Genomic DNA, 19,147 nt, shown 5'->3' with positions numbered 1-19,147 from the left:
CAGTACAGCTAAGATTTCACTTCTGGTAATGCTAGCCCCACAGTAAGCCTGAAAGCCAGCTGGGACCTTCTGCATAGAGGCTTTCTGTTTGAACAATTTTTTAAAAACTGCAAGTCCCAACATAGAGCTGATTTTCACAAAACGGAGTGCTGTTTTCTCAACAAGTGTCAGGAGTGAAACGCCGGAAGATTTCAGTCCTGACGAGGGCTGCAACATGCTGTCTCTAGTTGTTCTATATTTGCACAAGTAACAGTCAAATCCTTGACTGACAGCCTAAATGTATTGCACAACAAAGCCGCATGCCAGAACAGGAGTGCCGCAGAAGAGAAGCACTTCACAGCAGAGGCTGTGCTCAGATCCTGCTCTCGGTTATGCCTGCACAATAATAATCCAGAATAATCTGCATCATCCAGAATAACTCCAGTGAGGCCAGTGGAGTTTCTCCACAGATGTAACTGAGCAGAGTTTGCTCCCCAGGGCTTATGAGATATGGGTAATGCTTTTGTCACAAGTTCTCTGCAAATCAGACCTAGGGACCCATCTAAGGCCACTGAAGTCAATGGATTATTGCTCGTTCACTTTAATGGGCTTCTGTTTGGGCCCCAAAGGCAGCTGTGATAATGAGCTAACTGTCTGAAGTACACAATTTTAAGCAGCATCTTATCAATCAAATGGTTGTTGAAGTGAGCAGGACAGACATTTCAGCTCATCAACTCTGTTGCCAGCAGAAGCTGGAAGGAAACAGATGTGACCAAAGAGAGAAACCCTTCTACAAATCAGGGCTGGACTCACAACTGCTGCCTCCCTATTGACTCCACCTTGGCCAAGGAAGAAATAACAAATGAGCACAGGAATTACAGAGCTCTCTTCTGCCCTTGGATCTGAGTGTGCAGCTCCTAACAATCCCAGCTGAGCGAAGACCTGGGCTCACGAGGATGGAGGAGGATCTTCACCAAACCCCTTCCCCCACCCTGCACTTTTCTAGTCTGTGTTGCATCTATCAGAGCTTCCAAAATCTCAAGGGATGAGGATGTCAGTGCTCCTCCAAGAGACTCACCCACTGCCTGGGGGAGCGCTTTGCCAGGAAACTCTCTTTCTTATTCAGGTACCACTTTTCACTTTTTTAATGCCATTCCCTTACCCCTACTTGTACCTTCTTGTGCCGCCTGTATGTGAATTAATTTAATTCTACATTTATAAAGCTCTGCACAAATAACAATGTTATTTCTTCTATAGCTCAAGCAGAAAGCCTTTTTCCCCCCCACGCATGGCTCTGAGCATTCAGTAGAGCAAAGAATAATTTAGGACATTATACTCCCCACACCATAAAAGAGCTGGGCAGCTCACTTGTGATTTTCTGACACAGGAAAATAAAATCCCTTTAATTTCCTCAGGAGTACTGTTTAAGAATTCAAACCATTAGGCTGATGCATACAAGTGCATTAAAGGGATGATGCTAAAAATATGTAAAGTTCATTAAAATGAGGGAACTTGTTTCATTTCTATATTTATTCTTCTGGTGACCGTCTGTGGACCTGAAAAGAAAAGACTTTCTCTTTATTTCTGAATTCAGACAAAAAGTTATTTCTCTTGTGTAGCTGAAACAAGGAGAGTGCGGAACCAGAGCACTTACCCAGAATGCTTCATGTTCTGGGGTTTGTCCATTCGCACTGCGAGCTTGATCTTTAGGTCTTGGTCCGGGCAGTTTTTGGAAACAGTCATTTTGTGCCACTCGGATTGTTTGGGGCTGTTAGGTGTTGGGTGAAGAACCACCTGCGTGTGACAAAAACAGCATTGGAGGAGAGACACGACTGAATGCACTGGCAAAATTTAAGAAAGACTTTCACCAATTGAGGAAGGATTTCACTCACTAAATTCCAAGTCAAACTCCAGTATTTAGGGACTAGATTATACAGCTCCCTTGGCTATTTCAGCTTGTTCTCTAAATCTTGAAAAATGTGCCCGCCATCTATTTTGACCTTCTGCATATATCACTGTAGTATTGCTCCATCTTAAAGCCATCCCAGGAAAGACCACTTCCAACTCATCCAGTGCAAGCCTCATGCATCGTCCAACAGGCAGTGTCAGGCCCCGTTTCTAACGTCACCTAACTTTCGCCTTGGCATCGTCCAGGCTATGAATCTGCTTCTTTGGGGAAGTTTCTCCTAACAACGGTTCAGTTTTCAGAGAATGAGACCAGAGGAAAAAAGTTCATCATCTTGTCCATATTTACAAGAATGACTACAAATATTTTGTTGGGCACTAGCACCTCCAGGTATTAGCCAGGACTCAAGCCAGTTTGAGGTTGAGCCAGGACTTAAGGTAGGGTGGAGGTTGTCTTTTGCTGCTGACTCCATGCACAGCGCCGATTTTCAAGGGCTGATACTAAACTGGGGTGAACTTTCCCAGGAGCAGCAAAACATAACCTCCTTGCTCTCGTATGTGCAGGGCAGACTCTTTGGAAAGAAAGCTGGTATTTAGCCTTTAGGATCTAACAAAACTGCCTGCTGCTATATAGACGTGCAAGACTGGAAGGAACCTCCTAGACTGCAGAAACCCAATGCCTTGCATTTGCAGTCATGCCTGAACTGTAGGAGCAATTGTTCACTGAATGCCCATCTCAGAGATGCCAGGTTTTACTAATTTCTAATTACCATAATAAGTAACGAGTGGTACGGCGGATAGCTTTAAAAATATCATTCCCTATTCACTTTTGCTACTAATAAAGATTTATTAAAGTCATTTAAAGAGGAAAGCATAGAGAATGGAAGAGAAAAGAGGGAAGCTCACTGCTGGTTAAAATCCTTCATCATCATTGTACCCGGTGACAGATCTGGGACCTGCTCTGTTCACACATGCAACCAAAAGGATGGTCCAAACCTCTGGACCCAACAGGGTGACCAACGAGAGGCACAGGGCAGAAGCACAAAGGTTAATTTGATAACCAGAGCTGCGTGGAAAGGAAGAAGTCACAGCTCCTTCCCTTCTAGTCTGAAGCAATTTGAAAAATCCTATATTTTTTATTAGGAAAAAAAATATGCAGCAAAAGTCAGCAAAACAGAGAATAATTCACACTTTGTGAATGAATCTTAGGGAAAGCTTCCAGCAGGTGATTCAGCTGGGCATCCACGCAGACCACATGCCACAGACAGAAGTTGTTTACCAAGGGGAGCGTGAAAACCTTAGATTTAAACCCTAAAAGGTTTGGAGATAAATGCTCAGGAAACATGAGGTCTTTCACACTCACTGCTATTGGTACAGATCCTGGTAACATGGAGGACCAAATTACGTTCGTTAAGGAAAGCAATGCAAGCATGTGTTTCAATCACTTCGTTTCCCAAATGGAGGCTTCTGGATTACTACATTTCAGCTTCTGCGGGCCTCGGGGCTGGGCATGGGCACATGCACGGATGGGCACAGACACCGTTTGCTCTTTCCTGACGTTCATAGACTGCTCTGGAGCTGCCTTTCCCATTCTTTCTGTAGCACGCTCCTCTTTCACGGTTTTCTGCTTGTTCTTAGAAGCCAGACTGTTTTTGGGACACCTCTGGCATCAAAATACCACAGGTACAGCATTTGCGGGGGGAGTGAAAAAAGGAAAGGTCAATGATTTTTTCAGGCCTAAGTGTTTGTCGGGCCAGGGCAGCTCAGTTACATTGCACTTCCTAGGCCATTTTAGAGACCTGATGAGCGTGAGAAAATGCAACAAAACCAACACTTTCCCCCAAACAACCAGAACAAAACACAGCATTTCAGGTGCAAACACTTTAGTATGAGGGCCTTCAAAAGATGATTCCCTCCCTTCTGCAAGTCTGAACAAATATCCTCTTTTGGAGCAATTGCTTTTGGCTTGGCTTGAAATGAATAATTCACCACAGACACTCTTTTGCTTCTTGACTGAATCAGTTCGGAAATTAAAATGCACATCCAACAGTATCACCTTGCAGCAGGGAAAATTCATCTTGGATGCCAAACTGTCGTGCGTTGCAGAAGAACGACGACCTTTTCAGGTCCCCCCCTTTCTGCAGGGCAGACACGGGCCAGATTCTCAGCTGGCATCGAGCAATGCAACCCTACCGGCGCAGCAAAGCCGTGCTGAGTTGCATCGACTGGGGCAGTGGCCCGGTGAGTCTACGGGCTCGGAATAGCGCCAAAGAGCAGGACATAAGTGATCCCTTTCCGTCCATCCATCTGCTTAGTCCGCGTCTTGTGCCATGGGAGCCGAGTGCTAATTCACAGCACGTCCAGAGGAGCTCCAAGCCAGGCGGTGGGATCAGAGGGGCTTTAATGCAGCCCAATAAAACATCTGGCTCAAGGAAAGCTGCCTCGCTTATTAAACACATGTAGGATGCTATTTGCCTTGACTGATTTCCAAATTGTTTTCATGGGGGGAAGGAATCAACTGGGATTTTTGTTTCTCATGGGCCCTCTCATCCTGCCTTGCTCAACTGGGAAAGCTGGACTCCATTCAGGTCAGTGGCTGACTACTGGCTTCAATAAAACCAGACTTGCACCTTGGCTTTAAAAAAACCCAGACTTGCACTTGTCGAGTCCAGAAGTTGAAGGTTTGCGAGGCTTTTCCACCTCTCACGTCCAACAGATGCAGCTAAGTGGGGAGTAGGACAGGCCGGCTGCCAAGCTAGCTATTGCAATGAGATGCGAGCTTTGTAAGCGCTCGTCAGACCACAAAAGCACGCCTGCAAGAACTGGGTGTTTTTGTGCAGGAAAGTGCCTAAGCTTCCCTTTCTTTCTGAGCCTCTGCTTGCCTCCCGCGTCAGCTCAGACACGTCTGTGTCTCTATGCACAGCCCAATCAGGGCCTTACCGTGCTCCTGATATAATTATTAGATTAAAAATAACTCCCAAACCAATCCATTAGGAAAAGCATTGGCAGCAGACAGAAGGCGGCACATCCAGGCACAGAGCCTTTCCGAAATGCAGCTCACTGAGGCGCGCCAGGAGCCGTGCTCCCAGAGACATCACCCAGTCGCGCTCCGGGCACACCAGTGCTGGTCAGTGTGATTTAGGTTTTAGGAGCTCAAAAGGGAGCGATGGTCCCCTGCTGAATTCAGCGTGAAAATGAATCAGTGGAGCTGGCTCATCAGTCTTTCGCCGGCAACTGGGCTTGCTCTTTGCCGGGGGGCTGAATTCTTTATCCTCACGACAGGCAAAGTTAATTGTTCCCAGGACTAGCAAAGTCAGCACCACTCCCCATTGCCACCTGGCAAGAAGCACAGTTCTTCAGCTGGAATAAGAGCTATGAAGCAAGTGGGACCTAACCCAACAGCCACCACACAGGGAAAAAGGAGCTGGACGCCACTGCAGACCCCTCAATAGAAAGCTCAGAACAGGCAGAGATAGGATGGAGAACCAGAGGTCTAGGTCTATAAAAATCATGCAAGGTCTATATAATCTATATTTTAAAGGGCTAAAGAATCATGAATGGCACGGACAAAGGGAACTGTTCTTCATCAAGTCCCAGAATACTACTGACATTAGTAAACTAACAAGGAAAAGTACTTGTGGGATGCTCTGCCACAGGAGGAGGTAGAAGCAAAGGGCAGAGCCAGGCTCAAAAAGGGACTAGACAAATGCATGAAAGATAAATCTATTCATACCTACTGTACAGACTAGTTGGAGATGTTTCCCAGCATTGCTTTATCAATAATGGTGGATGTCAGGAAGGGTCACGAATAGGGGATAGATGACTGTATTCAAAGCTTTACCACTAAAGCATCCACCTCTGCCAATGTTGGACACAGGCTACTGGGCTAGATGGACCAAGATGTGACCCAGAATGGCACTTACATGCTTCTGTTCTTATGGACCATGGGTCTTGGCAGGTAAGGCAGCTTCCTTGCTGCTGGGAAATCACACGAGGCACATTGTGGTGATGTAGGAGGCACGGGTGGCATGTGAATGCCACGCTCCCTTCTTTGGGGAGGTTTTCTTTATTTCCCCTAGCTCTTTTTTTGTAACTTTTCCAAGGCTGGTGCAGGGATATCTGACACTATGCCTTGCTTCTGTAATGAGATGGGCTTCTTTCACTCCAGCTCAGACCAAAAACAGTTATCATTGCATGGCTTCCTGGAGGCTGGTACAAAACGAGTGTGCGGGTTTCAAATGTGCCAGGACATTCATCACCACCACCCACTGCTGGCTTTAGCTGATCAGGTTTTGAAGATCTGCTGTGTTTAGAGGAATATAAAGAGGACTTTATAGGCTATGCCGACACCATGGTCTAGGCAGAAGTCTCCCCCAAGCAAGCCCTGCCCACTAGTCCTAGTACACACAATAAACTTGGAAATGCAATAGAGAAACTACTCTGGGGGGTGCCTCCAGCTGCTGCTCTCAAGCAGGCCAAAGTCTAAGCATCCATGGTCCGATAAAGACTTAAAAAAGACATGCTGTTTTCTTGTCACCATGTTCCTGCTCCTAAAATGCCTTTTTTTTTGTGCAGTCTGTCTGCACTCGGGTATCAAAAAAGCAGAGGAATGGACTTACCCTCCACCCCTTTGCTCCTGAAATAGCCTTTGCCCTTTGCCTCTCTGCATACAGTTGGTTTGCAGCCCTTTTCTTTAGTTTTAAAAAGCAGCCGCGTGCTTCTGTCCTTTCGTTCCACCTTCCTGAGATTTGGAACGATAATTCCTGAAGGCGTGTCCTGTGACATTTCAGCCCAGCCGGGATTTAAATGTCAATGCTACACGCGCGTCTCAGAGATTTTCACCCTGCACGTATTTAACATGTTTGAAAAGTTTTCTTTGAATGTGAATAATCCTTGAGTAGCTTATCGGAGGCTCTGTGTTTCGTTTTCACCTCATCCCTCTACGTTTGGAGGGTGGCTCGGGCACCTGGGATGCTGGCCTGGACTGCGGAGTGGGGCTCACTTTTAGAAAAATGGCTGCAGTGGATGTGCCAAACTGAAATACCTAAAGAGCGGAGGAAAAGACGGCAGAGAGCTCACTGCCAATTACAGCGGCAGCCAAGACAAATTGTATAGCTGCAGGCTGTGAAAAAAATCAATGACGACTCGCTGAAGTGTCATAAAGCAACAGAAAAGTACTCTCCGTGGGCACGCTGTAGTCGGCAACGGCGCTGGAGGACAATCCATCTCAAAGACTGGGGTCCACGTTCGGGATTGCAGCAAGGGGTGGGGAGGTGAAGGAAGAAAGTGGGGTCTGTAGCCAAAGCCATAACATCCAAATTCTTGGCTAATGAGAGCCCTGGCAGATGACACCGACCTCCCAGGTCTGCAGCAATGCTGCGCTTCCCAGAGCTAAGTCCTGGCCCCAGGGGAGTCACAGGTTTCAACGAGGCCAGGATTTCCCCCCTCCTAAATAGTCACTACTATCAGCCCCTTCAATGCTATTTTCCTCCAGCATGTTTGAAAGCAACCCAGCACCCCCTAGCCCAGCCTGAAATACTCTTTTCTACTTCAGAGCAATCTCGCTTTTTAGCTTGGCAAAGGGCATTTTCATGTGTGCCTTCTGGGGGGACCAGGCCTGCCAGCATCACACAAAAGATACCCAACGCTTGCTCGCTCCAGCTGAACTACTGCCACTCAAAGCCAGCACCAGGGACACGCTGGTTTCCAGCAATGAAAAGCACCATTTCTAGTTTGCTCGCTTATTTGTGGTGTGGCGTCCCAAGGCTCTGCTTGCCACCACTGCAGTGTCCTTAGCCCCCTGAGCCAAGACGGAAAGAGGCATCGAGAAATGTGAGATTTCCTTACCCGCCCAAGCTCTTTGTCTTCTAGAGCCAGCACACCGGTGCTCTCCGTGAACAGCTTCACCTTCACCGCGGGAAGCGCGTGCGTCGTGTTGAAGTCACCTTGAGTGCCCCAGCTGTGAAAAACAACCAGGGGAAAGGGTTAGACACCAAAGCAGTAGAGCTGTGCCACCACCCGGGTGCGGACACGGTTCATCTGGGACGTCGCCGCCTGTCACACATGCAGGAAAGCGTACCACGGTGTGAGCGACAACGTGCTAATTAACACGTTAGGGAAATGTGAGACAGATGCTTAGGAAAGTTGTGGTGCTTTGTGGGAGACAATGGAGGACCTGAAAGTCACAAGACAGCAAGTTTGAAGGGAACTTCATTTATTGGCATCTGGCTTGCAAGTTAGCAAAAGAAAGCCCGGTAATCAAGCTGCAGTGCAATGCAAGTCTGTGCAAGAGTTACAGAATAAGGGACATTTGTGACTCTACACACAAGACAACTACAGTCCCTTGTACCTGATGTCCTTCTCCTACTTGATGTAGCTTCCTCTTCCCACCCCCCACTTTTTTTTTGTTGGATTTGAATCTTGCTTCTTTCTAAGCCTTTTTGTTTCCCTATGGCTGAGGAAGCAGTGGAGTGGAGAAGAGCGGAGCAGAGAGGTGCAAGCTTTTCAATGCTGAGCTTCCTACGGGCTCCAGCTGCCAGCTGCAGTGGTCGCCTCTGCGGTCAGATTAGTTTAGCCTGGAGAGACTGCTAACGAGAAGGCCGAGTCCTTCTGGTTGAGATGGTGGGGCTGATGATACGGATACTCATTCCCTCAAGCACTGGCACCAGGGCACCGGTTCATGATATACAACACGAGCTGGTGCAATTCATTACCCTACTCATCCATCAGACGCAAACCTGGAATTGAAAGCAATGGCCTAGAGCAGTGGTCTCCAAAGTGGGGTGCGCAAGACGATTCATTGGGGTGCAGGAAGAAAATATTAGAACTTCTATTTCTATTTCTATAAATATACATGTACTGGGGGTGCGTGCTCAAAATTTTTTTACTGATAGGGGTGCGCGATCAAAAACGTTTGGAGACCACTGGCCTAGCGGGCAAATGCACTGCTTCCCATAGACAACTTCAGAGCCCAGCAAGTCCTCATATTACTCCCTAACCGAAAAGGAGCTAATGTCACAGAGCACATTTGCCTCTTCCAAGATTTAGCAAAAATCGCCTTAGTTTCAGGCAGGCCCCGCCATATATTGCAGCATTTTGTATACTCGTGAGTAAGCAAAGTATAAAGAAACAGTGACTGTGGCACCACTAAGTGCCTGGTGCTCATTAGTTTTTGACAAGTGCAGTTGAATTACAGCTCTTGACAATTTACAGTCTCCCATTAATCACACCGCAACCAATGTTTCCCTGATTTATGGGGTCCTGCTGACTTCACCAGGGTTACTTAGTGTATAAGGACTCACCCTGAGTCCACAGAAGCCAGTGGGCATAAAATCTTCCTAACAGCAGCTCTGTTTCTGTTACTGATTTTTATTGAGAGTGCACTAAGGTTTGGGTGGGAAGAGAGATTTAGGGAAGATCAACCACGTCCTGTATGATGCTGCTTTGCAGGTGCTTGTCTCCAGATGTTGGACAGATGGGGGACCTGTCATTACGGCTAAGAAGGATTTTCAGCTCATTTAAATTTTGTCCCAGGAAATTTTGAGTCTCTCACGGCAAAGAGAGGCAGGTCCCTTCTCTCCTCACCTTGTGCTTAATAAATCCCTCATAAATCAGGACAAAGCATCCTTTTGATAGCTCTTCTCCTGAAAGCGACTGTGACAAGGATGACAGGCAGAACATGGAACAGCAGCCTTTGGTGACCTTTTCTCTGGGGAAAAAAATCTACCAGGGTTTTGGAAAGGTGGGATGAGACATCATCAGTAAAAAAAAATCCTCCTTGGAAGAGGAGCCACATGAGCAAGTCTCTCAAGCTTGTAGGCAGATGCACCAAATCCATTCATCTGCTGACTGGAGATCAAAATAAATGCAAATCTCGATGGAAACCTTGCCTGAGTAGGCCCCCTCTTATGAAATGGCAGGTACCTTCGGACTTATCACAGGTTGAATCTGCTGCAAGAAGAGACTCCTGCTCTAGCCAGACAGGCCCAAACCACAATACAAACAGGCCAGGTGAGCCACCCTGAGCTCGGGTGGCTTTAGTTACCTGCCAAGGCAACATTTCAGGCTGGCTCGGTTTATCCCAGCTCTTTCCTCCAATTTTTTGCAGTATTGGGTAGGGAGCAGAATTCTCCTGCTGTGCAAATACCTAAATCCCTCACCTGCCTTAAGCAGAGGGTGGCAGGTAACTCATATGCGCAAGCACTGAAATCAAAACACAGATGGCAGATCTAATTTTAGGTCTACCAGTAAAGGCAGTGTTGCTCCAAACTGCGCGTTTCCTTGACAATAGCTCACTGCCTGCTTTAACTCAGAGCGCTAGCATTTCTCAGACTGCTAGGGCAAGTGATTTCTTTAGGACAGCACACGCGCTCCATCTGTCTGCAGTCCTCATTGCACTCGTACGTCCTCTTCTCAAACGTACAGCAATGACATGCACGGACGATGCAGCAGTCGCAAGGTAAATGGATAGCACTAATGTACATCGATGAGTTTTCAGGACTGGCTCCCCTTAAGCCAGCAACCTAGACATTTTTCGTCCTCTTTTTAAAGAGCTTGCTTGCCAGACAGGATATTTCAGACTTTCAGCTCCTGGGTTTCCAGAGAACCAATCACCGTGTTTCAGAACTGCAAATCTGCCACCTTTCTGGTACCAGGGACACAAAGATAAACTTCAGCATAATACAAAAATATTATAATAATATGATACGTATTATTATAACAATAATACATATAATATAATATATACTACATATTATTATAATATAATACTATTATATTATAGATATATAATATTATTATTATACATCTTACTATAATATTATTATAATAATAATAATAATAATAATATGATAATATTATAATAACATGATGTAAGGTAACAAAAAGCATTCACAGCTGTATCAGGTATCCAGGATGTAGCCGTATCGGTCTAGAGGAAACAGCAATCAGGACTTATGGTAGAGGTGATATCTTTTATTAGACCAACTACTTTTTTGCAAAAAAGAATTAAACAATTTTTTTTGCAAAAATCTAGTTGGTCTAATAAAAGATATCCCCTCCACCAGGAGTCCCAATTGCCTTTTCACAGCTGTATGTCATTTTTGAATGGCCATGAAGACAGGCCAATGATAAAAGTTATGACCTTTAGCACTGCACCTTGGTACTGATGAGGTTTTGGCCACAGCACCTGCAGTTTTACATGGGACGCTTGCTGCTGTGGCTCTGAATCCACATCCTGCTCAAAAGGCAGCCGGTTCTGGAAAGTGCAACGGGCTGGCGTTTCCAGAAATGAGTCTGTGGACCCTGGGAGAACTGATGAAGGAAGTCTGAATGGCATGGGATTGTGCTCAGCTAGCAACACCACGCAAACTATTGTTCAGAAGGCCTTTGCACAATTTTACCTGCCACTTTAAAATATCTTTATTCCTACTGTTTCAACAGCCATCTGCTTAGACCTGTCCCAAAGCAGCGGTGAGTGCTGAAAACTGCTCCCCTTTTAATCCTAAAAGCTCCATGTTAGGTGATTCTGAAAACAGCACGAGATGCCGAGGAGTTCGGAGCCTCTTCTGCAGCCTGTGAGAAACCAGTACGGGCCTCTCTAAAACCTGCAATCTTATTCTAGCTCACATTTGTAACAGGGGGAATCCATCTATCCCGCTCTTTACTTCTTACCATAATTCTACGCTGGAAAACCTGATTCCCAAGTTGTTTGTGGAAACATTTTTGAAATATTTTATCTAGAGTCTCATTAAAAAAAAAACAAACCCCAAAAACTACATAAGAAGAAAACTATTAAAGGTTGCAAACAAAACCAAGTCCTCAAACCTTAGGGATTGCTAGAATTAAGGCTTAGTTCAGGCTCCTTGTACATACTGCATTAGGACGCAGTCCTTAATTATATGATCACATAATATTTTTCCGCAGCAACTGAAAACAGAGTCTTCTAATGGGAACTGGGGATCATACTTAACTAATGAGCTGTACCTATAATTACTGCTATGAAGCATCCATTTACTTTTCAGCTTTTTTTCATTTCTATTTGCAGAGACTTTTTTAGGCTCCTTCAATCCCTCCCCGCTCTGCAATGAAACGTATTTGTAGAGGAGGAGCTGTAATGCTCAGAAGTATTCCCTGTGAGGGGAAAATCCAAAACAAATGGGGATAAGTGCTAGTGGCAGTACCGTGACAGCTCCATGCAGATGAATGATCAGGGTATAAAGGGATTTATGAGGTGGCTGTCTGCAATGACATGATAGGGGACAGGTCTTGAGGACTCAGAAGGTCCCTTCCAGATGTCTCTTCTTGATGGATCCAGGGGACGTGCAGCTCAGCATGAGATTTTGCAGGAACTCACCTGACTTCTAATGAGATAACGGAGCTAGCTCTCATCTCAGCCGTGGCAGCAAGGTGCGAGGAGGGATTGCTTAGGCAATCCAGCAGAGGATGGGTTCACCAGCATCTCAAATGCCTGGTGAGAAGCTTGCTGCGGCTGAAATCATTGCCTAGACACTCCAACCCCTACCAGCAAATCACTAGGATGCATCTGAGCTTTGGCGTGGTGTGCCCTTCTGGGAGGAGCAGGGTTATATCAGCTGGAAGCCATGCAACAGCTGGTGCTTGTCAGCGAGCACCCCAGCTCTCTTGCCAACCATCAGCATGCTGTGCTGTCTCCTTCTTCCCAGGACGGCAGCTGTGCATTTGATGGTCAAAGACGATGACCCCAGCCCAGCCTTCAGGTGCTGAAGATTCAAAAATAGCTCATATCTGTAAATCACTGTGGAAGTGTCAACCAAACTCCTGGCATTGTGGCGCCAATACAAATAGGATAAACCAGCAGAACAAACCACTGGTTACAGAAACAAGGGTGATGGTTAGTTGCAAGGCTTGAAACAGTTCACAATGCCTTATACTGAACAAGAGACCCCAGCCCCTGAGCCATTTACCGAGCAGGCAATCCTTGTACCTAACCCTGACTGCAGCAACAGACCCAGGTTTTGCCTCTCTGACACAGGCATTTTCTGAAACACTCTTGCACACATTCCTGCTCTGATGGGGTTAGGGATAATGCAGTGATCTCAAAGCCTGGCTCATTACCTGGGCCATGCAGAAATGGCAAATGTCACCTCTTCTTCCCTTCTTGGGTAAGGAGGCTGCAATGACTTGAATTTATAAAAGGATCGACTTCACCAGTCCTCATACTGGTAGCTGTCGGGTAATTAGCAACCACAACCTGCAGGTCTTTGGAGAGATGCAGAAATTCTTTGGGACCTTGTCACTTCTGAGCACTCAACGCCGGGTAGCACAGCTAAACCCTGAATGGGTCACCTTGCCCCTTTTGCTAGCAAAATCAATATACTTGTGTGATCTTCACCTGGGCTGCTTCTCCCTGTTAACCTCCTAGGCCTGGCCATTGTGAAGAGGCAGCACCGGCTGTTCCTCAGAAGTTACAGAACTGAAATTCGGGCTTTGATTTCGAAAAGTCACAGGCAGAAAGGACTTTGTGAAACTCAAGCCGGCTCAGCAGCTGCCCTCCTTCCTGAAGGTCTCCAGATGAAGTTAACACAGGCAGGTTACCTGCCTTCATTTTGTCTCAGTGAGGAGCTACAGGCAGGACTGGTATGGGTATTTCTGCTTGTAGCTGAGATTCAGGCATGAAACATTGTTTTGTCATCTTTTAGGGCCAGCTATTTTTTTTTTTTTTTTACAAGAATTTTGCTGATAGGCTCTGAACCTCCCCTCCCTCTGGCAGCTCTGGGGTTTACACACACTTGGTTTCATGTGATTAGCGGCCATTTCTACATTATAAGACTAGGGAAGCTTTTACATTTTCAATCTTTGTTTTAATAGTCCAATTAACTTCAGATACATTTTGCAAAGTGTCTTGACTTGTCACTGCATTGCAAGGGTTGGCAGCTCACTAGCCCAGGAGACGAAGCTTCCAGCAGCGGTGAAACTAAGTCGTTGCTAAAGAGGCTGATGGACCTTTCTCTGGTGCAAAGTGGTGACTTGCCCCCCAAAACACCCGATCTGGATAGTGCAGATTCACTTTGTATTTACACTGGTACAGTGTAGATAAGGATCAGGCCAATTGAAGTCTTCCTGAATGCCATCAAGAATAAGGAGGGGGGTGGTTGTGTCCGAGACTTTCAGAGTTAGCTAAGCAACATGCTTCCAAAATAAGCAACCTCCCATTACAGCAAGTGTTAGCAGCACAGGGCTTTCACTGCTACTTGCAGCACAAGGACTTCCCCAGGACTTCAGCTACGGCTATCACTGGGAATGGCTGGGGAAGCAAAGAACACAGCTGCAGGGGCACAAAAAGCCAAGGAGTAACTGAAGAGGCTTTGGAAAACCCTGGGTTTCACAAGGGATCGAAGGTGCAGGGATGGAGATGATTCAAGGAACGGTAGCAGAACTTGGAGAGGCCACAACAGCAAATATCCGAAACTGGGGTCCTTGGTCCATATCTAGCCACCAACAGAAACCATCACTTAATTTGGAAACATACTGAACATGTTCCCCTTCCCAATGAAGTTGGGAGAAACAGCTGGGGATCGAGTCGTTTTGAAAAACCTGCCCATTTACTCCAATGCCTGGATTTGAGCCTAGCAGCCTAGACATGGTCACTCTAAGCTCCGAAACTCTTGACCTGCACCGTCCCTAGAAATGCAACGCGACAGACGTTACAAAAACAGAGAGCCTGAAGACTCATCCCATGCTCGGGCAAAAGGTTCAACAAAACCAGGGGTGCAGGAGAGGTACATGATAAACCACAGGAAACCAGCTAAATCTTGTGTCACATCAAACACATCTGCAGTGATGGAGTGGGTGAAGCCAGCTGTCAATCAGTGTCCTCAGTAATCATGCACTAATTTAATCACACCTTAAGTGCAATAAAATCTTGTAAAGTATTCGACTGAGCGTTTATTAAGCATTATATTTCCACTCCTACACTTTTCCTATTTCAAATACAAACATGGGTCTCAATGCTCAGCTGACACAAACTGGTGTTTCTCCCCGGAAATCAAATTGAGGATGGATGCAGATCTAGCCCTGAGTGTTTATGCTTCTCATACATAAGCATTGAATGGTGTTTTCTGCATGGGATAGATACCAGGAAACATAATATCCCTCTCCTTGTGCATCCAGCAACGTGGCTTCATGCTCTACTGCCTTCTGAACATCATTTGCTACCTGTGGGCTCTGCATAGTCAGGACAGACTTGGGTAAACCAGGCATTTCCCCTGGTCAGATTGGGTCTGAAACTTCCTACCTGGGGTCAGCATACCACCCAACACAAATACATTTAATCTTTTATGCCAGGGCATCGAACTGCCCAAAGTATCTGACAGCAGTGGTTTCCATTAGGATCCCCAAGTGTTAGGGCTTTCTCACCACCAGCTCTTTAACAGGTGTTTTACACCTGAGAAGCAGGAAACAACCTTACTTCTTCTGTGGCTCAAAGGCACAGGCTGCGTTTCCCCCTCTCCGAAAAAGCAAAAACTTTGATGCATTGTCAGTTTGCTCCCACGGGGAAAACGAGGAAGACAATAGACAAGTATGCTCGGGGGGGACGTGGAAGAAGACACCCACACGTGCACTGTGTGTATTCTGACAGCAGCTGCTTTACACAACTTGCATCTCTGTTTACTATTAAAACCTTCGTATTTGCTGAAGCGTGCCCAGACCATATGTTATCAACAAATGTTACCAGCCAAATACAAACAGCAATTTTCATTAGGTTTTCTTCATGAGAACAACATTAGCCACAAAGGGAATAAACCTTTCCAAATGACAGTAAACATACATCACAAACCTTTGACAACACGGCGGTACTTATAAATTCCTACTCAATAAAGCCAAGACGATCTCCACTTCAATAAAATAAAGACACTTAGGAAATGGATTTAGTGCAGGTTGAAGCCTGGGATGATGTCATTAGTTGCCATAGTGATCTTCAGCTAAGGGCATAATTCATGTCACTGAAACATGATTTGTATTCAGCCTAAGTACACAGTTTATGTGCACTGTGTATTAAATTATCGTTCATAAAATTAGCTTCAGACACCAGCTAGCTAGTCGTGTCTTTCCAGGGAATGGAAGCTTGAGGGAAAAGTTATTAACAGCTGAATGACTTACAGCAAAAAGAGTCCATGCTTTTGGGTTCTGCCTTCACAGCCTGTTTTAAACACCCTCTCCAGATCATCTAGTGAAGCAATTATGCCATCCTGTTCCCTTGGAGCTATTGTAAGGGGGCACTTTAATGCATTTAATGATTCTGTAATCCAGGACAAGATTAATCTGATACCATCAAAAAGAGGTACTGTCTACCAAGGGGAAATCCAGAGCACTTGGACCTGGGTGTCTACACTTAAGGCCTCTCCACTGCCTCTGTGGCTTCAGGGGGAGCTGCTGGGTGCTCCTTAAATCTGAAAGCCAGGCACCAAACAGGAGCTGAACTGCCTCAACTCTTGTGAGCCATGGGCTGCGTGTTGTATCAGGGAAACACAGCAGGATGAAGCATACGCTGCATGCAGCCAAGTTTGGAAAGAGCTGATTTAACATCTTTTATGTCAAATAGACCAAAAGGAAGCTCTATTGGAGAAAACACCCTTATTTGTAAAATGGGATATGTTAAATACAAAAAAAGAATCTAGGAAAGCATCACTGCATCCATTGCTCCCCTCCTTGACATAAGTTTTGTGAACTAAACACCTGGAGGAAGGGAAGGATTTACTGCGTGTGAGCTGACCTTCAGTCACTGTTTTGCATGTCCTCTCTTTCTTGCAGTAAGTGAGGGGGAAACTGGGATAGTTTATTCCCAAAAGATACAACTTGTAAGCTTCTACTTCCTCGAGGCATAGATCAGACACCGAAACACTACTGCACAAAAGCTGAGGTGTGGAAACTGCCCCCTCCCATCTTTTAACTTGGGCTAATTTGTTCATCTGTCCCCACCCTGAGCTGTAATCCTTGTGACGTGATGGCAATCTTTTCTGGATGGGATGCACCCTAGGGCACGGGAAAGAACTGGCTGAGGTAATTTCAGAGCCTTTGGCTATCCTCTTTACAACTCCTGGAGGTCGGGCAAGGACCCGGATGACTGGAAAAGGGCGAACATAGTGCCCACCTTTAAGAAAGAGAAGGAGGACGATCTGGGAAAGTACACACCAGTCATCCTGACTTTTGTCCATGGAAAGATCATGGAGCAGATACTCAAGGAAGTGCCCAAAGGAGAACAAGGTGATCAGGAACAGCCAGCATGGGTTCACCAAGAGCAAGTCCTGCTTGACCAACCTGATTTCCTTCAATGACCATTGCACTCAGTGAGTAGTCATCAATGGCTCAATGTCTAGTTGGAAGGGGGTATCAAGCGGGGTTTCCCCAGGGGTCCGGTATTGTTTAATATCTTCATTAATGATTTGGATGATAGGATTGAGTGTACACTTAGCGAATTTGTAGATGACACCAAATTGGGTAGAGATGGGGAGTAGGGCTAGGATCCAGAATGACCTGAATAGGCTGGCAACCAATCAGGTGAGAGTCAACAAGGACAAGTGCAAAGTCCTTGGGGTGTATATACAAATACAGACTGGGGAACGACTAGCTAGGCTACAGTACTGCAGAGAAGGGCCGGGTGGTTACAGTAGATCATGAACTGAATACGAGCCAATATTGTGTTCTTGCAAAAAAAAAAAAAAAAAGCCTGCAGCATACCAGGCTGTATTAACAGGAGTATCACTTGATTTAATTGTCAGCTCTATTCACCTCTGGGTCGCAAAGTCTGCTAGAGAAAATATTTCTACCTGTGACCTTACAGTAGAGAGCAAAGATCTGAACACATTCAATGCTTTCATTCACAGACTGCTGTGGCTGGCACAGTCTAGTCAATCTCTTTTTAATTTATAACAGCGAGCTTGCTCTTGTAACCTGATACGGCCATTATGTTGAAGCCTGTGATTTCTATAAATAATGAATAAGCACAATTGAATCGTATCACTGTGCCATGAATCAACCCTTGATAACCTGCTAGGCCTGTCGATAGACTGAACGTGGGGACAGCTGGGGAATGCTGTGGTTCAAGACTAGATGGACAATAAAAAGGAAAAAAAAAAGGATATCTAATTAATTGTAGTAGATGTTGAAAACTGAAAGATCTTTTTCCTCTGTCTTGCTGCACACACGTGGGCATGCACACGTAATATAAATATCAACTCATGCTCACCTGCCACTGAAGTACAGCTACTCCTGGCTAGTTACAGTCGTGAAAAATGCGACTAAGTGAAACGACGTTAAGCAAATCCAGTTATGTCACAGTAGTTACCTACTAGCAGGCGGCAGCCCAATGACGTTATAACCGAACTTTGCACGACTACAAACAAGTATGTTCCCTAATAGATCAGTGTCATAATAACGAAGCAACGTTAACTGGGGCGATGTTAAGTGAGGAGCACCTGTACAAGAAATGTGAGCATCGGAGAGGCAAAAATTGCTTTCAATACATAGAGGCCGCCTACTCCCATGAAGTTTCAATTGAATTTCAGCACAGTAGCAGCAAGAGACCAACCAAAATCAAGACCTCCTTGGGCCGGCTGCTGTCCCCCTGCTCCTTGCAAGGGACTTACATCTGGACAAAAAGGGCTATTTGGACAAACACATACGGATATATCAGATACAGAAGGGATTCTGTATGGATCAAATTTGCATTAAAGTACTGAACCGCTGGCTCACCATCATTTAGCCTGAACCTGAGATTGGGCCAGCCTAGCAGCTGGTCCTTATCTGACTCCCAAAGGAGGAGGTTTTCACTATGAATGTATAATACTCTGTGCACCTGCCCCTCCTGCTGCCTCTTCCCTCATCTTCTGTCTCCTTCCTAGGCGCCCAGCATCGCTGACATCGTGACCAACTGCTACCCCCATTTCAAGGGACAGAGCAGAGATGGTAGATGCAGTCACTGTGAAATGCCTTTAATATACTTGATCATGGCTGGCAGCAAGCTCTGACAGGCTATTTACTGGTATAATTTCCTGCCTGCTGAAGTTCTGTGCAAGTCGGATGGGAATTTGTTGGAAACGTGTATGCACAATCAAAGACTATTCTCACTGATGGCAAATCTGCCCTCTTGCCAATTCACAACGGACCAGGTCAGGGTGGGGAGCGGATGCATTTTGTAAAGCAACAATTTCAGAGTTTTCATGACAGTCGTTAAATAATACCAACCATCAAGTGATCTGCCTGAAAAAAAGGCTCTTTGGACTGT

General features: G+C 45.8%; 1 protein-coding gene across 1 annotated transcript in view; it reads right to left on the bottom strand.

Annotated features, from left to right (window-relative positions):
- The window catches only part of CADPS (calcium dependent secretion activator), a 290,593-nt gene that overhangs the window by 133,063 nt on the left and 138,383 nt on the right, over nt 1-19,147 (bottom strand). The window contains exons 9-10 of the mRNA XM_019504584.1: nt 7,732-7,843; nt 1,634-1,773 (exon numbers count right to left, since the gene is read on the bottom strand). Coding sequence (XP_019360129.1) covers nt 1,634-1,773; nt 7,732-7,843 — 252 coding nt within the window. The remainder of the gene's footprint in view (nt 1-1,633; nt 1,774-7,731; nt 7,844-19,147) is intronic.

The sequence above is a fragment of the Gavialis gangeticus genome, unplaced genomic scaffold (assembly GCF_001723915.1).
Source record: "Gavialis gangeticus isolate Ggan-Ray unplaced genomic scaffold, GavGan_comp1, whole genome shotgun sequence".
Taxonomy (NCBI): domain Eukaryota; kingdom Metazoa; phylum Chordata; order Crocodylia; family Gavialidae; genus Gavialis; species Gavialis gangeticus.
Note: the sequence above shows the minus strand (reverse complement) of the source record. Positions and strands in the feature narration are given on the sequence as shown.